Raw genomic sequence first — 21,718 nt, forward strand, 5'->3', positions numbered from 1 at the left:
TTGTTGTTTCCTTACTGTCTTGTTGTTTCCTTACTGTCTTGCTGTGTCCGTACTGTCTTGTTGTTTCCTTACTGTATTGTTGTGTCCTTACTGTCTTCTTGTGTCCTTACTGTCCTGCTGTGTCCTTACTGTCATGTTGTTTCCTTACTGTCTTCTTGTGTCCTTACTGTCCTGTTGTTTCCTTACTGTCTTCTTGTGTCCTTACTGTCATGTTGTTTCCTTACTGTCTTCTTGTTTCCTTACTGTCTTCTTGTGTCCTTACTGTCTTCTTTTGTCCTTACTGTCTTGTTGTGTCCTTACTGTCTTGTTGTTTCCTTTCTGTCTTGTTGTGTCCGTACTGACTTGTTGTTTCCTTACTGTATTGTTGTGTCCTTACTGTCTTGTTGTGCCCTTACTGTCTTGTTACTGTCTTGTTGTGTCCTTACTGTCTTGTTGTGCCCTTACTGTCTTGTTGTGCCCTTACTGTCTTGTTACTGTCTTGTTGTTTCCTTAATGTCTTGTTGTTAAGTATCAGTGTTCCCTTCACCTCGTCAAATTCCTTGTGTGTGCGAGCTCACTTGGCAATAAAGCTTTCTTGAATCTTGAATCTTGAATCACTGCAGGTTTTAGAGATTTATTTCAACATTAAAGAGGCACTTGATAAAGAACACGTTGTCAGACTGAGTCAATTAAACAAAATTTTCACATTTAAGATAACTTCCTTTAAAAAAATCATTCTGCTGTTAAAATAATATCCAGTTGGTATAATTTCACGATACCTGAGTTACAATCAACCAAACACGGATCCCTTGTACTCATTATCTATTTTATAAAAAGCAACACTGGCCCCGTGTGGTCAGACATTGAACTGCGTCAGACCAGTCAATAGTGTGGAAATATATCATTATATGATTCAAATTCGATGGTGAAAAATACCATGATATCCTGAATATAATCCATCCGAAATTTTAAAAAACTCTTAACATTTCTGGTCTAATTAAAAAATATACATAATTTTCTGAATGATATTAAAATTCAGTCTAAATATTGTTGAGACATGATCTGCATATTACATAACTATGACCAGGTCATTATCTGATGATCTACTCTGGTTATGTCAGTTCATTAACTACTCCATCCCTTTACTTTCAGGGCCCGACTAACACCTGCAACAAGTATCTTTATTAGTATTACAATTGTTGTTGTTTTTGTTACTATGTGAAAGTGTTCCACAGACACATGAAGAAAAACAACCTTTTTAATCTGGCTTTTAATTTGGAGTAATTTATTCTTAGCCCTGGACTGCATTATTATTATTATTAGGGCCCGAGCACCGACAAGGTTGGCGAAGGCCCTCTTGTTATTATTATTATTATTATTATTATTGCTTTAACATGTATTTATCTTATTTAATTATTTACCTATCTGTTTTATTCCCTGTATTCATCTGATCTTGTTAACGCTACCTTATTTTTAATTTTTCTTTCCATTCTTACTCATTTTATTAATTTCACTGTGTTGATTTTATTTTATCTTATTTTTAAGTATTCTATTTATAATAATGCCTTTTTTAATTTTACCATTGTTGTTGTTTTCTGTCTCTGTTATTTTGCATAAAGTACTATGGGCTGCATGTTTATATGTATGAAAGGTGCTATATAAATACAAGTTGAGAGTTGAGAGAGTTGACAAAAATAATGAATAATGTTTTTTTGATTTGTCATTTAGTCTCCCTGTATTTTGAAAATTGAATATTAAACTTTTCTAAATGTTGCGTTTAATATTAAAAATTAAACACTGAACTAGCAGCTTTGAGTCTTGAGAGGAAGTAGAAAGGTGGTGACAGGGTTTTTATTAATTGGTTGTTTTTTTTTTTCAATTTTATTTTAGATGTACATAACAAACATAACATAACAAACATAACATAACATAACATAACATAACATAACATAACATAACATAACATTCAGAAGGAGCATCATATATAAACATCATTAAGGACACAGAAACAATACAGCTTCAGTTGTTTAAGGTACATGAGAAAATGTTGCATACACAGGAAATAAATAATAAAATAAGTTGAGTAAGAAGAGGGAATAATTTTACAATTCAGGGAGGTATTGTTTTAGGGAATCGTATATCTTAAGTGCTCTTGGTCCTTTCATTATTTTCAATGATTTTAGGTATATTTTGAATTAATTTAGGAAAACAACAAAATTGGAGTGATATTTCATAGTCCTGTTTTTATGAATAAAGAATTTTGAGAGGCATAGAATTATGTTACAGCAGACTTCATTACTTTTATTTTTCAAAATCAAAACGAAAGTTATGTCATTTATTGAAAAGGAAATAGGAGCAAGGTGATGACAGGCACCTCACCTGTTTGACAGTAGGTGTGAACTTTGACCCCCTACTGTGAAACGAGCGCGCCGAGGGTCCGGGTGTTCTCAGGTCAGTCTCTGTGAATTCTGTCGGTTTTTGTGATGGTGTGAAAGTGATCTGAACCGGATCACCGTGTCGGTGACCTCGGTGTGAACGGTGAGGCTGAACCGGTTTATATGATGTCAACAAGTGACGCAGCTGAGTCTGAGCTCAGAGCAGAAACAGCCCAGCACGGAACAGCACGCCTGAGGTCTGCAGCTGCACGGTATGTTAATAGATCTTCATAATTCTTTAACACCTGACATTAGACTTCATGTTTTTGTTTCTTGACTTTTTTAATGTCACAAAAACTAATTATTTCATGAGCTTTTTTGTTAAAAAGGAAGGACTCTCCGGACCCCGTTTACAAATCGGTGCAGTGAATGTTTCATCGCATGTGAGGAAACAGATAGTTAACCTACATACTCAAGGACACATCTCACAGTTTATGAACTGGTTTATATGAATTCGGCATATTTCACATTTCCTTACCTGCTCTGCTGTGATCAGTTCACCGCGTTTCACAGCAGCTGGAGGCGGGGGAACTTTTTAATGGTGTCCGGCTGATAGGGGCTCGGTTCAGACTGGTTTAAGGGCTCGGCTCAGACCATAGGCTCAGACTGGTTTCCCTTTGGGCTGGTCTGACATCAGGTTGGAAGATTTTGACTTAGGTTTGGTGTTACTGTTTAAGCAATTATATGGACATGAGGTATTTGGGCTTCAAGTTTAACTGTACTGATCAAAGTATAGATACTCCAGGTCAAATATTACTCCTATACATGTGAAAGTTGCTCTGTCAGATTAGTACTGAAGTACTTGCTTTTAAAAATACTTAAGTATTCAAAATACTTCTTAAAAAATCTCAAAACATTGTATTTTCACAATACCTAAGTGCAGTCAAGAATACATAGGAGTACTTTCTGTTACATTATGATTATTTAGAAACCATTACTTGAATCTCTAAGAACTATACCATGGAATAAAAACAGAAACTATGTTACTCAAAGCACAGACAACTTAGTTTGAAATGTTCATCTGGAATGAAACAAATGTTATGTAGCTCAACACGCTAAGTATCATTCTTTATTTCAAAAACCTCTAACACGGGCTGAAGATAAGGACATAGGTGCTCAGGTGGAGGATTATAGCCATCATTACCACCTCTACATGAACTGCCTGATCTGAGTGAAATCTGCTCTGTGTTTGATCAGATTTCAGAAAAGAGAAGGAAATTCATGAGCTGACTTCAAAGCAAAAGTAGTGAGTAACTAGAGCATTGATAGAAATGTAGTGGAGTAAAAAGTACAATAGTTGTCCTCTGAATGTAGTGAAGTAAAAGTAATCGGTTTCCCCAAAAAATAATACTCAAGTAAAGTACAGTACTCAAAAAATGTACTTTAGTACAGTACTCAAGTAAATGTACTTTGTTACTGTCCACCACTGGGTGTAAGTGTCTGTATTATAACTGTTCAAACATGGTCACTATAGACACGCACAAACACAGAGATCTTGTGTCTTTGCTTTAGTAGCTCCATTCTTTATCTGAACATCCTCACTTTAATACTTGTAAACCAAACCTGCTGTGTGTACACATGTGTGGACTGACGGGTAAAAAGCTTGCCTGTCAGGTGTGTCTGCAAACAGAACAAGTCTCACTCTGCTCACTTTCCTTGGAAAAGAAGTTCAGGGTGAAAATGAGCTGCAGAATTTAGAACATGTTTGTTAACGCTGAAACACACCCACTCTGAGCTTATGTAAGTGTTAGCTGGCAGAGAACACATACACACCCACCATCAGAGAGCACACACACACACATGGAGGAAACACACACCCACAGAGAGCAAACACTCCCACACATGGACACACACACACATAATGAGGCTGTGCATCATTGAGCCTGAAAAATCAGTGTTTTGTATCCAATCAGATTAAAGGACACCCCACAAACTTGTTACACACACATTTTACAAACACGTTACTTACATGTTAGAGTATGTGTGTCAGAGGTATAGCAGGTTGTCTTGTAAACAGAAGCTCCTCAGTTTGATCCCTGCTCCTGCAGTCAATATTGAGATTACTAATATTTTTTCACGCTTGTCTTGCAGGCTAAAAATTTGGTGAGCAAAGATGCACACATATCTATACTTACATAAGTCCTACTGAAATCCCTTTTGATTACTATTAACACACAAAAACAAAGAACAGCTCTGACTCTTCAGTTGTCATTTATTATGTTACTGTGAACCCGAGCACTACTGTGCATTTAATAAAGTCTTTGTCATGTTAAAGTCTTAATCCAGCTACTGGGCCGTCAAACTAAGCATACTCTCGAGTCTCCGGACTAACGTCAGAAGCTCTTATGTTCGCAGTGAAACTTATTTCACTGATGTTGTCATGGATCAAACTGTGAACAGTGTCCAGATCACATCATACAGAGCAGGTACACCGCAAAAAAGGGTAGCTTAAATATAGGATGAAAAAGCTTAATTGAAATCATCTGTCCATGCAGGAAGTTATTTTTAAGAAATCTTAAAATGAGATTGTTAAATCTAGAAATAAACAGGCTCTGAAAAGTATTAAAAAGGGTTGAAATAAGTAGAATATGTCGATTATAAGGTCAAACTACTTGAAAACAAACTTTCTACAGCACAGTTATAAGTAAAATATTCTGAATATAAGCAAAAAAAAACGAATTTATTTATTTTCTATGCTTAATTTGAGCAAATTAAGGCCTGGGGATGAGGAAAACACCAATTTAAGTAAAAAATGACTCACTATTAGAAAACTATCATTATGCTGTTTCTTGATATAAGCTGGCTCATCTTAAAATAAACCCTAATCCATCTTAAAACTAAGATCTTTAAACCATCTTTAAACCAGTTCTTATCCTTAGAATATACCTCTTAAATGTTTCTACAGAAACCCCAACAGCAAGCTGGATTACTGGCAACATTTAATACATGTCAGGATTAACAACATATAACATCAAGAACACTATTAATAGTGGCTCAGGGTTGATGCATACTTCAAGACATTTAAAACAGTCTTTAAAGCCAAACCAAAACAAATATATCACCATACAGCAGAACTATGAGCAATCAATAAGATACAAGCTAAACTGTGTCTTGAAAAGATGCCTTATGTGTTATTTTTAAATCAAGCAACTTCATTTGAAAATAACACATAAGGCATCTATTCAATCTTGAAACAATTTTTATTTTGATGAGATTTTAGGTGAGACAACCAATGTAGCTTATTTTAACACTCATTCACTCAATTTAAGATTCCCAGACTAATTAAGACAAAAAGACGTGTTCATAATCAATTTAAGATTCAACCACACATCAATCAATCAATCAATCAATACAAATATTAAAAGCAAGTGAATAACTCTAAAAACAAGGTCATTCATCTAACATGTCTCAATCTAAGAATTAAAATCTTAGCAAGTGACAAATTATTTGCAGTGTAGGAATATGTCTTCAAAGTAACAGCCACTCAGGATACTGTTCTACGCTATCAGCTGGTGAGCTCCTCTGTGGTTTCTAACTGGGGAAAGGTGGCTCATCAAGGTGCTGTAACTTCCCTGATTTTGTCATTCACTGCTTTAGTTTTGAGTCGTCTCTGCTAGACTTTCTCACTCAGAACGGATCGCTGCTGTTTCTTTTCTTTTTTTTCAACCCATCTTTGTTGCGATTCAGACTTCGAGTTGACCTAAAAAGATTGGTTGTGTTGAAACTTGAGGGCTGTTTTCTCTTCTCTCTGAATACTTGCTGCACATGTTTTTCAAGTTGCAATTGTGTTGTCCTCCTCTGAAACAGTGAAGAACATCCACAGCAGCTACACCCCTTAGAGTCTCTCGTCATCTTGTTGTGGCTGCACTTGTTCTTATTCTCTGTGTGTAATAGGGTGCTGCATACTTCCACCTATGTGTCACAGTGTGAAGGCTTGTTAATGAGTAAATGAAGCTATTTCTCTTCTTCTTTTTTTAATTGGTTGAAATTGGAATGATAAAGAATTCCCCTAATCAGCTATATGGGTTTGGAGAAAAGGTCATAATGCCCATCGGTACTCATCCGTAAGTAGAGTAATTTGAGACTATTGCAAAATATCTGTGTTTTCCAATGCCTTTGTATCAAGCAATGTTATTATTCCCCTCGTTCCCGTTATCACGGACCAATCATAGCTAATCTTCAATCCTCTGTCCTGATTGGTTAAGGGGCGGCCCCTACTACTTCCTCAGATTGGTTATGAGTCCGGCACTATCATGACTGCACACGCTGATCTCTGTTGGGGGGCTAAGAGGAAATCTGGTTGGGAGGGATAGTGTTGACATTCGAAGTCCCTCTCTCTGATGTTTACTCTGTGACCACCAACAGCAGCTTTAACGGTGCCTCCCCAGATGTGTAAGCTACCCATGCTATGGGCACTTCTGCATCCCCATACCATCAGGGTTGAACTGTGCCGGGTCAGAGCTGAGAATGCGGCATCCATGATCTCCAAAATGAATGTAACATTTTGATTCATCAAACCACCGGACAGTTTTACTCTTTACCTCTATCCATCATCATCAGCTAGTTTTTAGATGTGGTTTTGAGCCAATGCAGTGATTTCCACTACAGAGTAGGGATGGGAATTTACAGTTATCCTTGTACTCGATTACTCAAATTACCTAATGAACGACAACTTGACTCGCAATTATGTAACCGTAAACAAAAACAAATAAATAAATGCTAACAGGGCGAGCATAAGACGTGATGCTAGACTGCCTGTTATCTGTCTCCTCTGTTTTCTCCTTGTGCTTTAAGCGCACGTGGTTAATCATCAAACTAGTGTTTCTATGGTATGCAAGTTTAACGCCACATATCTTGCACTGCACATTAACTTCATCGTTTTAAGTACTTCCAGACATCACTTTTTTTAACTGACAAGTGTCAGGTGTTGCCGACGGTTCTGTATTTGTTGTGCTTTTGCTTTTGGTGAAATAATATGTTCCTAGAGAGTTGCTGTAGCTGCAGTAAAACAGTTGTTTTTGCTGAAATCTGGCTCGGTGTGTCCTAAAGCTGAAGCCATTGCCGGAGAAGTCATACGTTTATATCCCGTTAATTATTTTCCTACCTAGTATATTCAGTTAGGCGAAAACAAAAAGCACATGGTCACACATCTAACGCTTTATGAGTTCAGTTATATTGCCAGGTGCGCGAGTAACAAAATGCTACTCAAATAATGGGGTCAATGGCGAGTACCCAAGTATTCGTACCCATCCCTACTACAGAGTCATGTCTGTTTTTAATGCAGTGTGGCCTTTGAGATCACAGCCATCCAGTATTGGTTTTGGGTCTCGTCCTTTCCAGATATTTCTCCAGATTTTCTGTTTTTGGGCATTTTTGCCTTTAATTGACAGGACAGCTGAAGAGTGATAGGAAATGTGGGGAGCAGAGAGTGGAGGAGGACATGCAGTAAATGGTCAAGGCTGGAATCAAACCTGCGACCTCTGTGACGATGGCTATGCCCTCTGTATATGGGGCGCGCGCTTAGACCACTAGGCCAACAGCACCCAAAGATAATTTGAAACTTTTAATGATATTGTACTGCGTATGATGAAACCAACAAATTCTTCCTAATTTTACACAGAGGAACATTATTCTGAAATTGTTAATCTATTTGCTTAGGCGGTCTCTCATAGCGTGGTGAACCTCTTCCTTGAACAATCTTTACTTGTAAGAGACTCAGCCTCTCTGGAATGCTGTTTTTATATGTTACCAATCTGTTGCAGATTAACCTCATTAGGTGGGGGATGTTCCTCCAGGTGTTTTTTTAAGCATTACACAACTTTCTCAGTGTTTTGTTGTCGTTGTCCCAACTGCTTTGAAACGTGTTGCTGGCATCAAATTTGAAATGAGCATATCTTTTCATAAAACAATAAAAAACATTTTTTGTTTGATCATCTGATATGTGCTCTTTGCACCTTTGTCAGTTAATTAAGGCTTTCAATGATTTACAGAGAATCCAACTTCTTTGGAAGTTGGGAAGTATATCTTGTAATGATGTTCAGAGTCCTCAGGGAGAGGTGAGAATAAAAGCAGTTTGATCATCATACACACGCTGGCACACAAACACACGCGCTGGCACACACACACAGGCACACACACACACACACACACATGAACACACATACACACACATACACACACACCTTGTCATGTCAGGTCATGTTATGCGTTCACTGAAGACATTAGAGAGTAATGAAGATGATTCTGCCCTGAGGGGTGGGAGGAGAGATGAAGAGTTATTAAAAATCAGAACACTTCATTTAGAAATCAAGCACACACATAAAACACATAAAACACATGCACGCCCAAACACACAAACCAACATAGTTTAGAAAAAATAACACCCATAGTCTGTATCTTTTCTTTTCTTAAACAAGTTTCTTTTGATTGAGTATTATGTCATGCTCATCCCATCTGTGTGTGTGTGTGTGTGTGTGTGTGTGTGTGTGTGTGTGTGTGTGTGTGTGTGTGTGTGTGTGTGTGTGTGTGTGTGTGTGTGTGGGGGTGTGTGTGTGTGTGTGCATGTGTGTGGGTGTGTGTGTGGGTGTGTGTGTGCATGTGGGTGTGTGTTTGTGTGTGTGTGTGTGTGTGTGTGTGGTGAACAGAGTCCATTGTTTACATAACTGCTGTTTCTGATTCACTGAAATGAGACTTCACTGTCTGTTTCATTTTTCTGCAGTCAGCCGTAAGCCTTACTTTCATACTTGTACCACTAATTTCATTTACAATAAGAAGCTTGTTTATAATATATTTTAGTAAATGAATAATAATATTCTTTACAATACATTACAATTTACTCAACTCAACTCAGCTTTATTTATATAACACCTTTAATACATAAAAACATGCAGCCCAAAGTGCTTCACAGAATAACAGAGAGACAGACTATTATTTCAAAGAAAACGTCTGGACTGATTTGGAGTGTTTGTGTTTTTCAGAGAGCTACAGGATGAACGTTTCCAGACTTTCGATCGAAATCCATCGGGACGGCAGAGTTTCCCATCAGCCACCAGACAGGAAGACGCACACACAGGTGAGACCCACAATACAGGTTTATGAGGGGGTATAGAAACACCTTCTGCACTTTCTCAGTAAGATTTAATTCATCGTTTTATTGATGGTGTGTTCAGGGTTTTTTTCAACCCGTACACAGTTGTAGCTTTTAGAACCTCTTTGTAGTGGTACATGACAATAAAGGACTGACAAGAGGAGGTCCGCCTGTTTCACCTTTGTGTAATTAGAAGCTGCCATGCACACATGCAGCAGGTTTGAACACATTTTCAGAAAGAAAAGCAGCATTGCTGCAGCGTCAAGAGAGAGAGGCAGCGTGGGTGAAAACTGCTGCTTGAGTCAACAACTAAGTTTGAATGTAGTCAAATTACTTAACACTGATAATATTACAGGTGAACACTGGTGGAATAGTATTGAGCCAAAAAAAATATCTTTATTTAGGCCTTGATACAATCCAGGTAAAGAAAAGCAAATTTGGAAGCAGCTGTAATTTGAATAAAGCCTAAATAGAAGAATAAAATAGAATCTGCTGTGATGTGAAAGTGCATCCAAGAAGAGTGATGTTCATTTTTTAATTTTTGTAATATTTTCACAGCTCTGATTGTCTCAGACGACTCTGTGAGAAGAGAAGAAGAAACTGCTCAATGTGACTCAAAGATCCAGCAGCCGGACAGAACAACATTCACCTCCAGTCTATTCCTACGACTATGCAGTTCTCCAGACCTTGGAGCCAATCAGAATCCAGACCTCATATCCAATAAGAAACCAGGCATAAGTCTGCACAGGTAACTTGTGAACCTGAGATAATTTTCTTTTATTCATTGACATAAGCTGAGTCATTGTATTTGTGTGTCTGTGTCTGAGTCTGAGTCTGTGTATATGTGTGTGAAAAGAGAGATTAACTGTTCACAGAAACATAATCAGCAGAGGTCATTGGCTTCACATGTCTGCTCTCACACCTGCAATCTAACGTGACTATATATGGACATGTTTGAGTGAGAGTGCGATTATGCAGGTGTGATGATTGAAGTGTGTTGGTAACAGTGAAAGTGTGTCACAAATGCTGCCAGAGTTGTGTTCATGTGACTGTGGGAAAGTTGAGTTCAGAGGGCAGAGGAATGCTGACCTTCCTGTTGAACCACAGACACCTAATCCCTCACACACACACACACACACACACACACACACACACCTTATCCACAAAACACTTAAGCGTGTGAAAACAAAATGTTTTATTTACAGCTTAGTTTGTTTGTTTGTTTACAGCTCAGTCTATGTTTGTTTACAGATCAGTTTGTGATTGTTTGTTTACAGCTTAGTTTTTGTTTGTTAATCAGATTTTTCTCAAGCATGTGTATTTCATTTTTGTTTTGTGTTGATCTTTTCAGCAGCCTATAAAAAGTATTGAATTAGATCTGTATGTCCTCCACAGGTGTGTAACAAACCCATGCTTTCATTTACTTAAGTCTCAGTCAGGCAGATGGCTAACCTGCCCGTCCACTCACCTGTGCGCTCATAGTACATGAACAGGAACTGAACGAGCTAAAGTTTACGAGCTAAAGACAGATTGATTTCATGACCCTCAGTCATATTTAGTCAACGTGTAATTCACAAGTCATGCTGACTCTCAGGTGACAGGTTAAACTTTTACTAATATTACAATCCCTTTCTCTTCTCTCCTGTCAGTTTAACTGCGACGGCTGAGGCTGATAAGAGGCGCTGCCAGGTAAGAATGGATTCAGTCAAATGGTTATCGTCGCATATCACAGGAGTGATAACGGCTTAGAAGAATCTGTAAACAAACGTTAGGCAGTACTTTTGGTTACAGCTCCTACCCACCGTGGTGGACACTAGTAAATTGACTTGAGTACTGTACTTAAGTACATTTTTTGAGTATCTCTACTATACTTGAGTATTATTTTTTGGAAGAACTTATTACTTTTACTCCAATACATTTCTATCAATGCTCTAGTTACTCACTACTTTTGCTTTGAAGTCAGCTCATGAATTTCCTTCTCTTTTCTGAAATCTGATCCCTAAGACAGTAAAATGTGTTTGTGTAGTTCTGTTTGTTTCTGTTTGAAAACAAAGAGCAGTTCATTTAGAGGTGGTAATAATGATGGCTACAAATCTCCACCTTAGCCCCCATGGTGAAATCTTCAGCCCGTGTCAGAGGTTTTTAAAATGAAGAATGTTTGTTTCATTCCAGATGAACATTTCAAACTAAGTTGTCTGTGCTTGGAGTAATTTAGTTGCCGTTTTTATTCCATGGTATAATTTTTAGAGATTTCAAGTAATGGTTTCTAGATAAACAGAATGTACTCCTATGTAGTCTTGACTGCACTCGTGCTCTCTCAACGTTTTGAGATTCTTCAAAAAGGACTGAGTTCTCAGTTCTGGGTCAGTCTAACCCAAATACATAATCGTTTAGCATTTGCTGCATTTCATCTACTCTCTTTCTCTTTTTCAGTCTGTTTTCCTCTTTGTGTCAGTCCTTCTCTCTATCTCTCTGTATTGCTGTCTCTGCCGTATGTTCCAGCTCATAAAGACAAAAATATCAACTTAAAAAAACTTTTAGTTTTAAGGAGCATGTTATAACTTTTTAAAAACGTTTTAAAAAATCTGTAAAATATTTGAGGAATTTTTCAATGACAGGGTGTGTGAGTGTGTGTGAGTGTGTGTACATCTGTGTGCTCTAATAACCTGTTTGTCGAGGTCAGAATCTCTGAAATAGCTGCAGCATGGGAACAGAAGCTTTTTCTTCCCCTGCAATTTGCAGCTCAGATAACAGACATCACTTTCATACCTACTGTAAATACCACAGAGCACGTAGCTCTGCTGTCAGTTATTTACATGTGGTTGACATAATAACCTTAAGTTCACGGTTCAAAGTTAGTTTATAGTAATACTGCTTTTCCTATTGACTGTTGAGATACAGATTACATCATTTCGAAAAGGGAGAACATCTCTTCAGACAATGATTTATCATGTCTGACAGAAATTTAAAGAAACAGGTCTTGTAATAACTTTTCCTTTGTTCACAGATTGGTGGACAAACGTCAGGACCAGACTTGTCTGTGAAGGTTTTCACTGATCCAACATCATCTGAAAAGAGACGATATACAGACAGGAAGACGGGAGAATCTCTCACAGTTACTTCACATGAACTGGAGACTATCAAGGACCGTACTATAAATCAGACTTCATTAAGTAGAGAGTCTGGATCTCATGAGCATGGAGGCTTGCACTCAGCTCCAAGTATAAGAGATAAAACACAGTCTGAGAAACAGACTGATTCTCTTGAACCGTCTGACCCTTCCAGAACCATGTTGTCTTCCAGCATGGTCATGGTCCTTGCTCCTCAGTGGAGTGGCAAACTGAGGCGCAGCAAGAAATCTGAGGGAACCAGTAATCCTGAGGCTCAGGGGACTTTACAAGATGTGACAAACTCTTCGTCACATCGCGGACATGAACGCTTTCAGGAGACAGCAGATAGGTCATCGATTCACAGATCACATGAACCTATGAGGGCTCCATTTGCTGGTACCAGAAGAAACACAGAGGGTTGGTCAACAAAGAGTGGCCCTGCAAGTTTGGACTATGAATATAAGAGGAAAATGACACACACTGTCTCTTTGGATGTAAACTCTAGAAGGTTGGACAACAGGAATATGAATGCTTTGAGCCCTGTAGCCAGAGCTTCACCTCCCACATCTCCACTTTCTCTTGATCAAAGGAGGAATCCACAAACTCCAAACCAAGGGGGACTGTCATCCCTAAGCTCAAAACCAATCACCAGCAGTCTTCTTCTGTCTTTAAGAAGATTCAACTCCAGCGGCAGGATCTACACTGCAGAAGAGAGGGGCTCTGAGATGAACCCAGCACCAGCACTCCCAACACGCCTTTCTCCAACCCACCGCAATAATAATGACCAAGACAAGCCAAACTCCCCTCTCTCTCCACCGTTCATTTCTTCTAAAACATCTGACACTGCCCCCCTCCTTTCACCACCGTCCACAAATCAAAGAGGAAAAACTGTGTTTCAAACACGCCTCTTTTCTGCTCCACCGAGCGACAAAGATAAAGAAGATACAAGACAACCTCAAATAATCACCAGAGCCCAGTCTAGTCTTTTATGCTCCAACCAGGCCGCACTAAATCGAGGTTTAGCTGAAAGGCGCCAAAACTTCCGTGGTTCACACTCCAACTTATTCTCAGAGAGCTCTGGCTCTTCTCCAAGCCACACAAGCGATCGCTCTGCCTTCCTCCTCCCTCGAAGAACCACCCTGACATCCACCTCCTGGTGGAAACAAGTTACTCAGGAAGGCAGCTCCCCGCCAAAGCTCGATGACACAATAAGTATGAAAGACAAGCCAAACACACCCTTTGCTCCACCCAGTAATAATAATAATAAAAATGAATTGGCCGCAGACATCAAAAGATTTAATAGTCAAATTGCCAACAACAGAGACAGCAATAGCACAACAGAGTCAGTTTGCAAAGGCAGCATGAACCCTGTAATGAAGCCACAGGGAGGATCTCAAAACTTCAAAGAAAGAATCTCTGGGGATCCACCTGAACATGATTCAGACAAGCTTGTCAAACGGCTAAATGAATCCAGATTCAACAACAGAGAACCACAGAAGCCTCAGAGTTTACCTGCTGTTTATTATAGGTCTAAAATTAACATTGCAACAGAACAAACACTGAGTCATCCTGAGGATCTCAGAGAGCCTGATGGTAGAGATAAATCATGTACTCCAAACACGACTGGATTAAGGCCTACTCTGCCAAATCCCAGGACTTTAAATGCACCTCCTGAGAGCAACAGTCAACACAATAGTAATCAGTGTGCATTCAAAGCCAACAGCTCCCCCACATCTCCACACAGCAAGGACTCTCATAGTTTGTCCCAACCTCTTCTAAAAACGGATCCCTCATTTAGCTCTAAACCCGTTCCTTCTCAGAACAACTATCAAACTCAGTCACACTCTGACTCCTCTTCACAAACATCCCATTTTAAAGTGGGCTTCACGCCTCTTGGCTTTGAAAGAAGCTATGATTCAGTTGCTAAGTCTTTCCAGCCTAAGACTGCGTCCAGTCTGCTTTTCTCTAAAACACACACCACTCCTGTATCCCCCTCTTCTCCTACCACAGCCAAACATCCAGCTGCCCCAGATGCCCCCAGAACACCACTCCTCCCTCCTCCTGTCATTCCTGCCCTTACTACTTCTTCCACTCCCAACATCATGTCTTCTCTCCTAACCCCACCTGTCACGCCAATCATTCCCAGCCCAGACTCAGGCCCTTCCAGCCCTTGGGAAGGAAGAAGCCTCTCAAGCAGCCAAGAGAGAGACTCAAAAAAACACCGCTCAGAGGGAAAGAGAGTGAGAAGAGTTACATGGGAGGACTCTGTGGATCTGCAGAACTCTAAGCCAATCACAGTTAAGACTCAAGAGCCATCTCAGGTCCCAACAAGCCCTCTCTCTTCCCCCAGGTCCTCACCAAGCGTTAGAACTCCATCCATTTTTTCTTTACTGAGAGCCAGCCGTCAAACCACAGATACATCTCCAGCCTGCTCCACAACTACCAGGACCTCCAGCATACAGGCGGGGAAAGGAAGGAAGTATCCATCTTTTTCATCTGATGCTGCTGAGTCAGCATCCAAAGAGCAGGACAGATCAAAGCCAGATCCTCTGGTTTTAGACCAGAAAACACAGGAAGTACCCACAACCAGACAGGAGAGGACCCTCTCAGTGGAGTCTGGCATAGTTGAAAGCCGTTCCTCTACCGCCCTTTCACTCCCCCCTGACTTTTCAAGCGGTTATAAGCTTCGATACAGTTCCCCTCCTTACTCCACTCTCATGTCTTCAAGGTCAACACAAGGAGAAACAAAGCCATCAACACCCAGAGCACAACTCTTCCAACATTCTTTAACTTATGTCCCACATCTTTCTAAAAAGGCTGATCCAAGTTCAGCCATGACCTCACCTCCATACAAAGCCCATGCTACATCAATTAGCCCCCTACAGTCTCATGCTCTGCCTTTACAAAGTAAAACTTCCTCTCAGGAAAGTTCAAACTTTGTGGTTTCAAAAAGTGATCCAATCAGCAATAACAACAACAAGAACAAAAGCCAAGATTGCCAAAGCAGCCAGACATTACTTGTCAACAACAGAGCAAATATTGGCTCACATTCCCTGCAGGCAACGAAAATACAGAGCTCATCCCCAACATGTGTAATTGAGACACTGGTTTACAGCATTAAACCTAAAGGGGAAACAGTGGCCTCAAAGAATAGCACAACAAAAGAGTTGCAACGTGGTGCCAACACAGCGATGTCTGTGGAAAACAGGTTGCAGAGCAAGGGAACTGCAGGGGAACCAGGAAGTCATCTAGAACCAAGCTCAGGTGGAGGCAGCTCCACAGAGAGTCACTCCACTGATGACGGCAGCAGGAAAATGAAGGACAGTGTCGTCTGTAAGAGCAGGCTTTCTTCAGTGGAGGGCAGCAATGAACAAAGCTCAAAGAAAAGTCGGTTTGCCCTGAAGAAAACCACACCAAACTCTAATTTATCAAGGTCAGAGTCAGACAAAGCCAACAAGACCAACAACAAAATGGACCAAGTCCTCAGCAAACTGAGACAAACATTCAGCACCAGACGGACTGATGATGATTTATCTTTCCCTTGGAAATGGAGGCGAGGCTCCCAAACACCTTCTGTTGGTGGTTCAAGTGACACCAGCAACGTCAGTGACATTCCTACAGAGACTAAAACCTCAGCGAAGTCAGAGCAGAAGAAAGAAGAGGTTCTGAGGGACAATGTAAAAGATACAGAGGACAACAGCAGATGGACACAAGACAGATACTCTCTCATATCAACCCCAGCTTCAGGAGGCGCTGTGGCAGGAGAGAAGAATTGGTCAGACAAATCATCTCCAGAAAATGATCTTGGCCGACAAAGTACAGAACCCATGTCTGGAAATAAAATCAAACCTCATTTAACAATCCAAAGCCCGACAACAAACCCATACAACTTGTACGACGACAGTAGGACAGATTATCAATCGTCAAACCAGCTCCTTTCCTCTCAAGACCTCAGTCCCGGAAGGAGCTCCAACCTCTCAGCTGGTTATTCTCAGTTCAGGAGGTCTACACCCAGCCCCAGGAGCCCTTTCTCCCCTTTCTCCTCGCTCTCACCTCTCTCTCCTTTTCCCTCATCTGATGCTACAGTTGCAGACGACAATGTCTTCTACAGTCCAAAGCTACAGCGTCGTAGAGAGTCCCCTTTACCGTGTGAGGAAAAACCAGGAGAAGGTATCAGTCTGAGGGGTTCAAGGAAAAGTCGGGCATCTACTGGTCCTCCAAGTCCAGGACCTGGACAGGACCAGATCTGCTCAGCATCATCATATGCAGACTTAAAGTATGGCATTGAGCCTGGGCGGTCGTTTTCTGTGAGTTCGGTACTGTCCAGTCGACCCTCAGGGCCTGGGCGCATCTCCACTGGATCAAGGTTCATGAGTGTGGGTGACCTCACTGAATCTGCTTTGACCTGTGAAGGGACCAGCAAGGACCAGTGGTCTGTCTCTCCTGATTGGACCACAGAATTTGATTCCTTGCCCAGTAAGGACCGTCTAATGGCATATTTCCCCAGTGACCCAGATAAAATAAAAACCAGATCTCTACCCCGGTCACTCACCAGGCGTTTGGCAAACTGGAGCTCTGTTCCTCCGTCTGAACCTTCGACCTCAAAGCCAGCTCGCCTGTGGAGCCCTAACATGAACACCAGCCACTTTTCATGGGACACAGAGGGTCCTCCAACCCCTCCTCCAACTCCTCCCCTGTCTCCAGTGTCCAGACGCATGTCAAAACCTCCCAGCCAGTCCTCTCCTACTTGTCCCATCTCACCAGGACAACAACAGGTGGACAGCCCGTCCTCCAGAGGACACCTGCCCTCCAGAACTTACGTTTCCAGCCTTAGCACCTTTGATGAGTCTTCAGACAGCGGCTCTGACACGACGACAGACGATGAATATTACTTAGAAACAGGTGAAGAGGAGAAAGAGACAGAACTGTAAAACCTGAGAGTTTACTGAAGTCCTCCCTCCTGTCTCTAAGATCCTGAACTTGGACACTTGATTGTGCGGACATGAGACAGAAGGCTGCACTAGAGTGAAGATGGTAATACAGATTGAGGTGATCATTTTGAGTTTGACAGTTTTTGTTTACGTTCATTGTCAGTGAGTGATGCCATAGGGATGGGTGGTAGCATGGTTAGCTTTGAGAAATGGTGAAATGAGCATGCAGAATAATTACAGCTTAGATTAAAGGCTTATATTTTAAGTGTTTCCAGTTTACTGTCTATGATTGCAGATCTGCAATGCAAGGATTTCACACATTGTGTAACATTTATGTTGGGGACAGTTGCATGTCATGAGGGAGGGATAACATCTGTGTGTTTTTAACAATCCTGTTAAGTTTGGACTTTCACATCAAGCTAATCTAAAGGTTTGCATTTCATTCTGCTTCTAAACAGTCAACGCTGAGGTCGTGGATCAATCATAATTATTTCATCAACAGTGCTCTGTTTGATGCTTTACATTTGTGTAAATATTGTAAACAGAAAAAAAGTTAAATTTATTTCTATTGAGATTTTTTTTTTATCTTGCAAAGCGCTGCTTCTAACTTTCAAGTTTTGTTGAAAAGTTTTTTAATGTTTAGATAAAATTTGATCACATTGTGTGATATGAATAAATGTTGTCATCTAACACCGGGCACTTACTCCTCTATACACAGTGACAATCTGAAGTCCTGTTATAAGTACTTTATAAATAAATGTTATATTTTCAGTTTCAGTTGTTTTTGGTCTTATGTTGTAGTTTTGTGATCACTCCTACTATTGTTTTCCATCAAAGTTGAGAAGGTTGTTTCAAAGCTGATTGGCTATTAGATAATATTCCTGAACACACCCCGTATAGAAAAAGGGGCACCACTCCCTTCGAAGGGGGGGAATCAAGCAATTGAATGTTTATCAGTAATAAATCTCATCACCAAAGTTAGTGCATCCTTCAACAGGGATCTGTTCAACACTACACAGAATTACACAAACAAAATACTTATGTGAGAAATTATTACAAATAGATGATGAACAGCAGGTGAAAAAATGAGCACTGACAAAGGTTAAGATTAAAGAAAATTATTGAGAAATTAGATAATAATAATAATAATAATAATATATTTTATTTGAGGCGCCTTTCTAGTCACCCAAGGTCACCTTACAGATAATAAAAACATTCATCATTAAAACATCATTAAAACAAACAAGAAATAATACATTTTAAGAAATAAAAAACTAGTGAAGTGCACAGAGTCCAGTTAGATTGACTATGCCAGTTTGACAGGGGAGTTTTGAGTTGGGATTTGAATGATGTTATGGAGTTTGACTGTCTTATGTGTGGGGGGGAAGGAGTTCCAGAGTCTGGGTGCTGAGCAGCTGAAGGCTCGGGCACCCATGGTACTGAGGCGTGACGGTGGAATGGTTAGTAGTCCAGCAGAGGTTGAGCGGAGGGAGTGGAGGGAGCAGGAGGGAGTGATGAGAATGATGAGAATAATAGCTAAAGATAAATGACCTGGAACTTACCGAAGGAGTGATAGAAAATGAATAAAGAAAGTTACAGGAGATCAACAAAGACGAAGGAGTCAAGAAGACGCTTGCTAAACTCCATGGCAGTAAGCCAACAGTTTTAGGACCGTTTCTAAGGAGGGGAGGACATGTCACATTACCTTTCAAACCTACCATTAAATCTACTTAATCATAACCTTAATGGTATTGTTAAACTGATACTAGTACATTAAAATTCCTACAGGCATAGAACAGTTCTCAGAACATCCTCTATCTTAGGTTAAAGCTCTAGATACTTTGATACCTCACACTAATTTGCAGGGTGGGAAGAAGTGTGAAGGGTCGGGGTCTGACCTAAAGGTTCTGCACTGATGTCGAAACAGTTTGCTTTAACCTACACTCTCCATAAAACAGAAGGTGTAAGGATGTTGAAAGCTGTCTCTCTGAATGTCCTCTGTATTATTTTGTATCCATCAGTCTATAGGTGCATTTCAACCAAGAGTTCCGGGGTCTTTTAGCCCCCAGAACTACTTTCCCCGGAACTAAAGGTTCCTGTGCCCCCATTGTTGTCTGCGTTTCAACCACGGGCTGAAGTCCCGGGTAGATTGTGCAAATCAGGGCAGTGACGTATGGAGAAAGAAAATGATATTAAATAATATTTTGAAATCTTAATAAATAACTAAACTAGTATGCATTCCCAGGAACTCCCTCTGTGTTTCAAGAACTGTGTAAACTTCACAAACACCTAACATTCAACCGAAAGTCCCAGGACCTTTGAAAAGCAATACCCCCCAAGCAGGGGCTTTTCAGGGGGGAGATGATCTACCCCTGAACTAAATTTAGACCCTGGTTCCTCCGGTCGATACGCACATAGTTCCGGGGTTAAGTTCCTGCGGTCGAAAAGCGCCTTATGTGGGAGTGAGTGAACAGGTGATTCTGTTGTCACTTTGTAGAGCATGTGGTCTCTAATAGTTGGTTCTTAAACAAGAAAGCTTTTGGAGGGCACTCTAAGCAACAAAAAAGGGTGTTTTTGCAGAGTCTCCAGATGTGTGTGTGTGTGTGTGTGTGTGTGTGTGTGTGTGTGTGTGTGTGTGTGTGTGTGTGTGTGTGTGTGTGTGTGTGTGTGTGTGTGTGTGTGTGTGTGTGTGTGTGTGTGTGTGTGTGTCGAGGCAGTGAATGCCAGAGTGAGGCAGAGGATCTCTGAACAGGCAGGCTTCTTCTCAAAGGGATATGTCTGAATTATTTTGTTCCTGGTTTAAAACAATAAAAGTTTATTGATGTGTATCAAAAAGTTTAATATTATTGACATGCATTTAAAAAGAGGTAAAGGTTATTGATATACAGAGGCTATAGTCAAGGCAGTCTGGGCTCGATTCCAAACTACGGCACATGTCATTCCCCACTCTCTCCAGGCTTTCTGCTCTATCCAATGTCCCATCTTTTCTAATTGAAGGCATAAAAGACCCAGAAAAAAATAAACAATGAATAAAGGTTATTGCAGTGCAGTTGAAAGTTTTGTTGTAAGCTTAAACAAACAAGATTCAGTGCCTTAGGCCTCATTCCAGCTTTTCTATGATCAGATTAATCACAATGCTCTCTGCCCTGAAAGGCTTTAGGTGGGGCAGTTAAACAGTTTCATGTTATTTAAGAGGGAGTTCCCTTCTTTTCTCCCCGCCGTGGAAACACACACACACTGTTGTGGTGACAGTGACATAAACTGTCAATAAACCAGCTAAGTGTGAGTGTGTTTGCTGGCAGTGAACTTTGTCTTCAACTTTCTCTTGTTTCATTTGTTCCAGAGGTTCAATCAGAACTGTCTTCATCTATAAGATCTGACATTAGTTACAGCTGCTTCATGTGTGCAGAGAAGTGTCTTTGAACTTCACTGGAATTGTGTGTTTGGTTCTCTTTGGCACCACCTGTGGTGATAGTCACTGCATGTGGTTTTGTCTAACAATCAAACTGCTTAACTGGGTTTCACTGTTTTTCTTCAGTGGAACATACAGTAAATCTGGGTTATAATTTGAGTCATCAGTAGTTACCCATCTTTTGTCTATTTGTTCTGATAGTAACTGCTGACTCAGAGAAAGTTGTCAAACCTCTACGCAGGGAAAAAAAAATGCTGCTGTCTGATCAATAAACCAGTTAAAGAATAATGAGGGTGCTGAGGTTTCATGAGAGGTAAGAAGGCTCCGTCACACTGTGTTACACTCCTTCAGTTGAGACACAGACAACACATGATTATTATTATATAACTGTAGCTCTGGCAGGATGAATTATCCTTAATCAGCTTTAGAGAACATTTGAACACCTCCCTCCAAACTTATGATCAGTTTGTCCTCCAATAGGAAGCGCATTAAAAGATGACTTCAACATTGTTTGGTCTCAACCTGTCCAACATTATCCCTATCCACGTTAAACTAATAGTCTCTAAAACGCCACAGCGATTAGATAATACCCTATCTAGGTGCTGTTAAGGTCTGAGACAGCCACACATATTTTATTTTTTTTAAAATAAGAGCTTTGACGTGTTCACTGCTGTCAAGATTTTAAGAGAGTTTAACAAACCAACAAGCTGAGTATTTTCCAGGTCAACCATATCTATATCTTATACATAAATAATAAAGACTTT

The 21,718-nt window shown here is 40.2% G+C and overlaps 1 protein-coding gene across 1 annotated transcript; it reads left to right on the plus strand.

The window, feature by feature from the left end:
* The first annotated feature begins 2,370 nt into the window (after positions 1-2,370).
* On the plus strand, positions 2,371-18,319 carry zmp:0000000991 (mucin-3A). Its single transcript, XM_034706265.1, has 5 exons — positions 2,371-2,626; positions 9,392-9,486; positions 10,060-10,249; positions 11,151-11,190; positions 12,509-18,319. The coding sequence occupies exons 1-5, from the start codon at positions 2,538-2,540 to the stop codon at positions 17,540-17,542; spliced, it is 5,448 nt and encodes a 1,815-aa protein (XP_034562156.1). The 5' UTR covers positions 2,371-2,537; the 3' UTR covers positions 17,543-18,319.
* The last annotated feature ends 3,399 nt before the right edge of the window (positions 18,320-21,718 follow it).

The sequence above is a fragment of the Notolabrus celidotus genome, chromosome 17 (assembly GCF_009762535.1).
Source record: "Notolabrus celidotus isolate fNotCel1 chromosome 17, fNotCel1.pri, whole genome shotgun sequence".
NCBI classification, from domain to species: domain Eukaryota; kingdom Metazoa; phylum Chordata; class Actinopteri; order Labriformes; family Labridae; genus Notolabrus; species Notolabrus celidotus.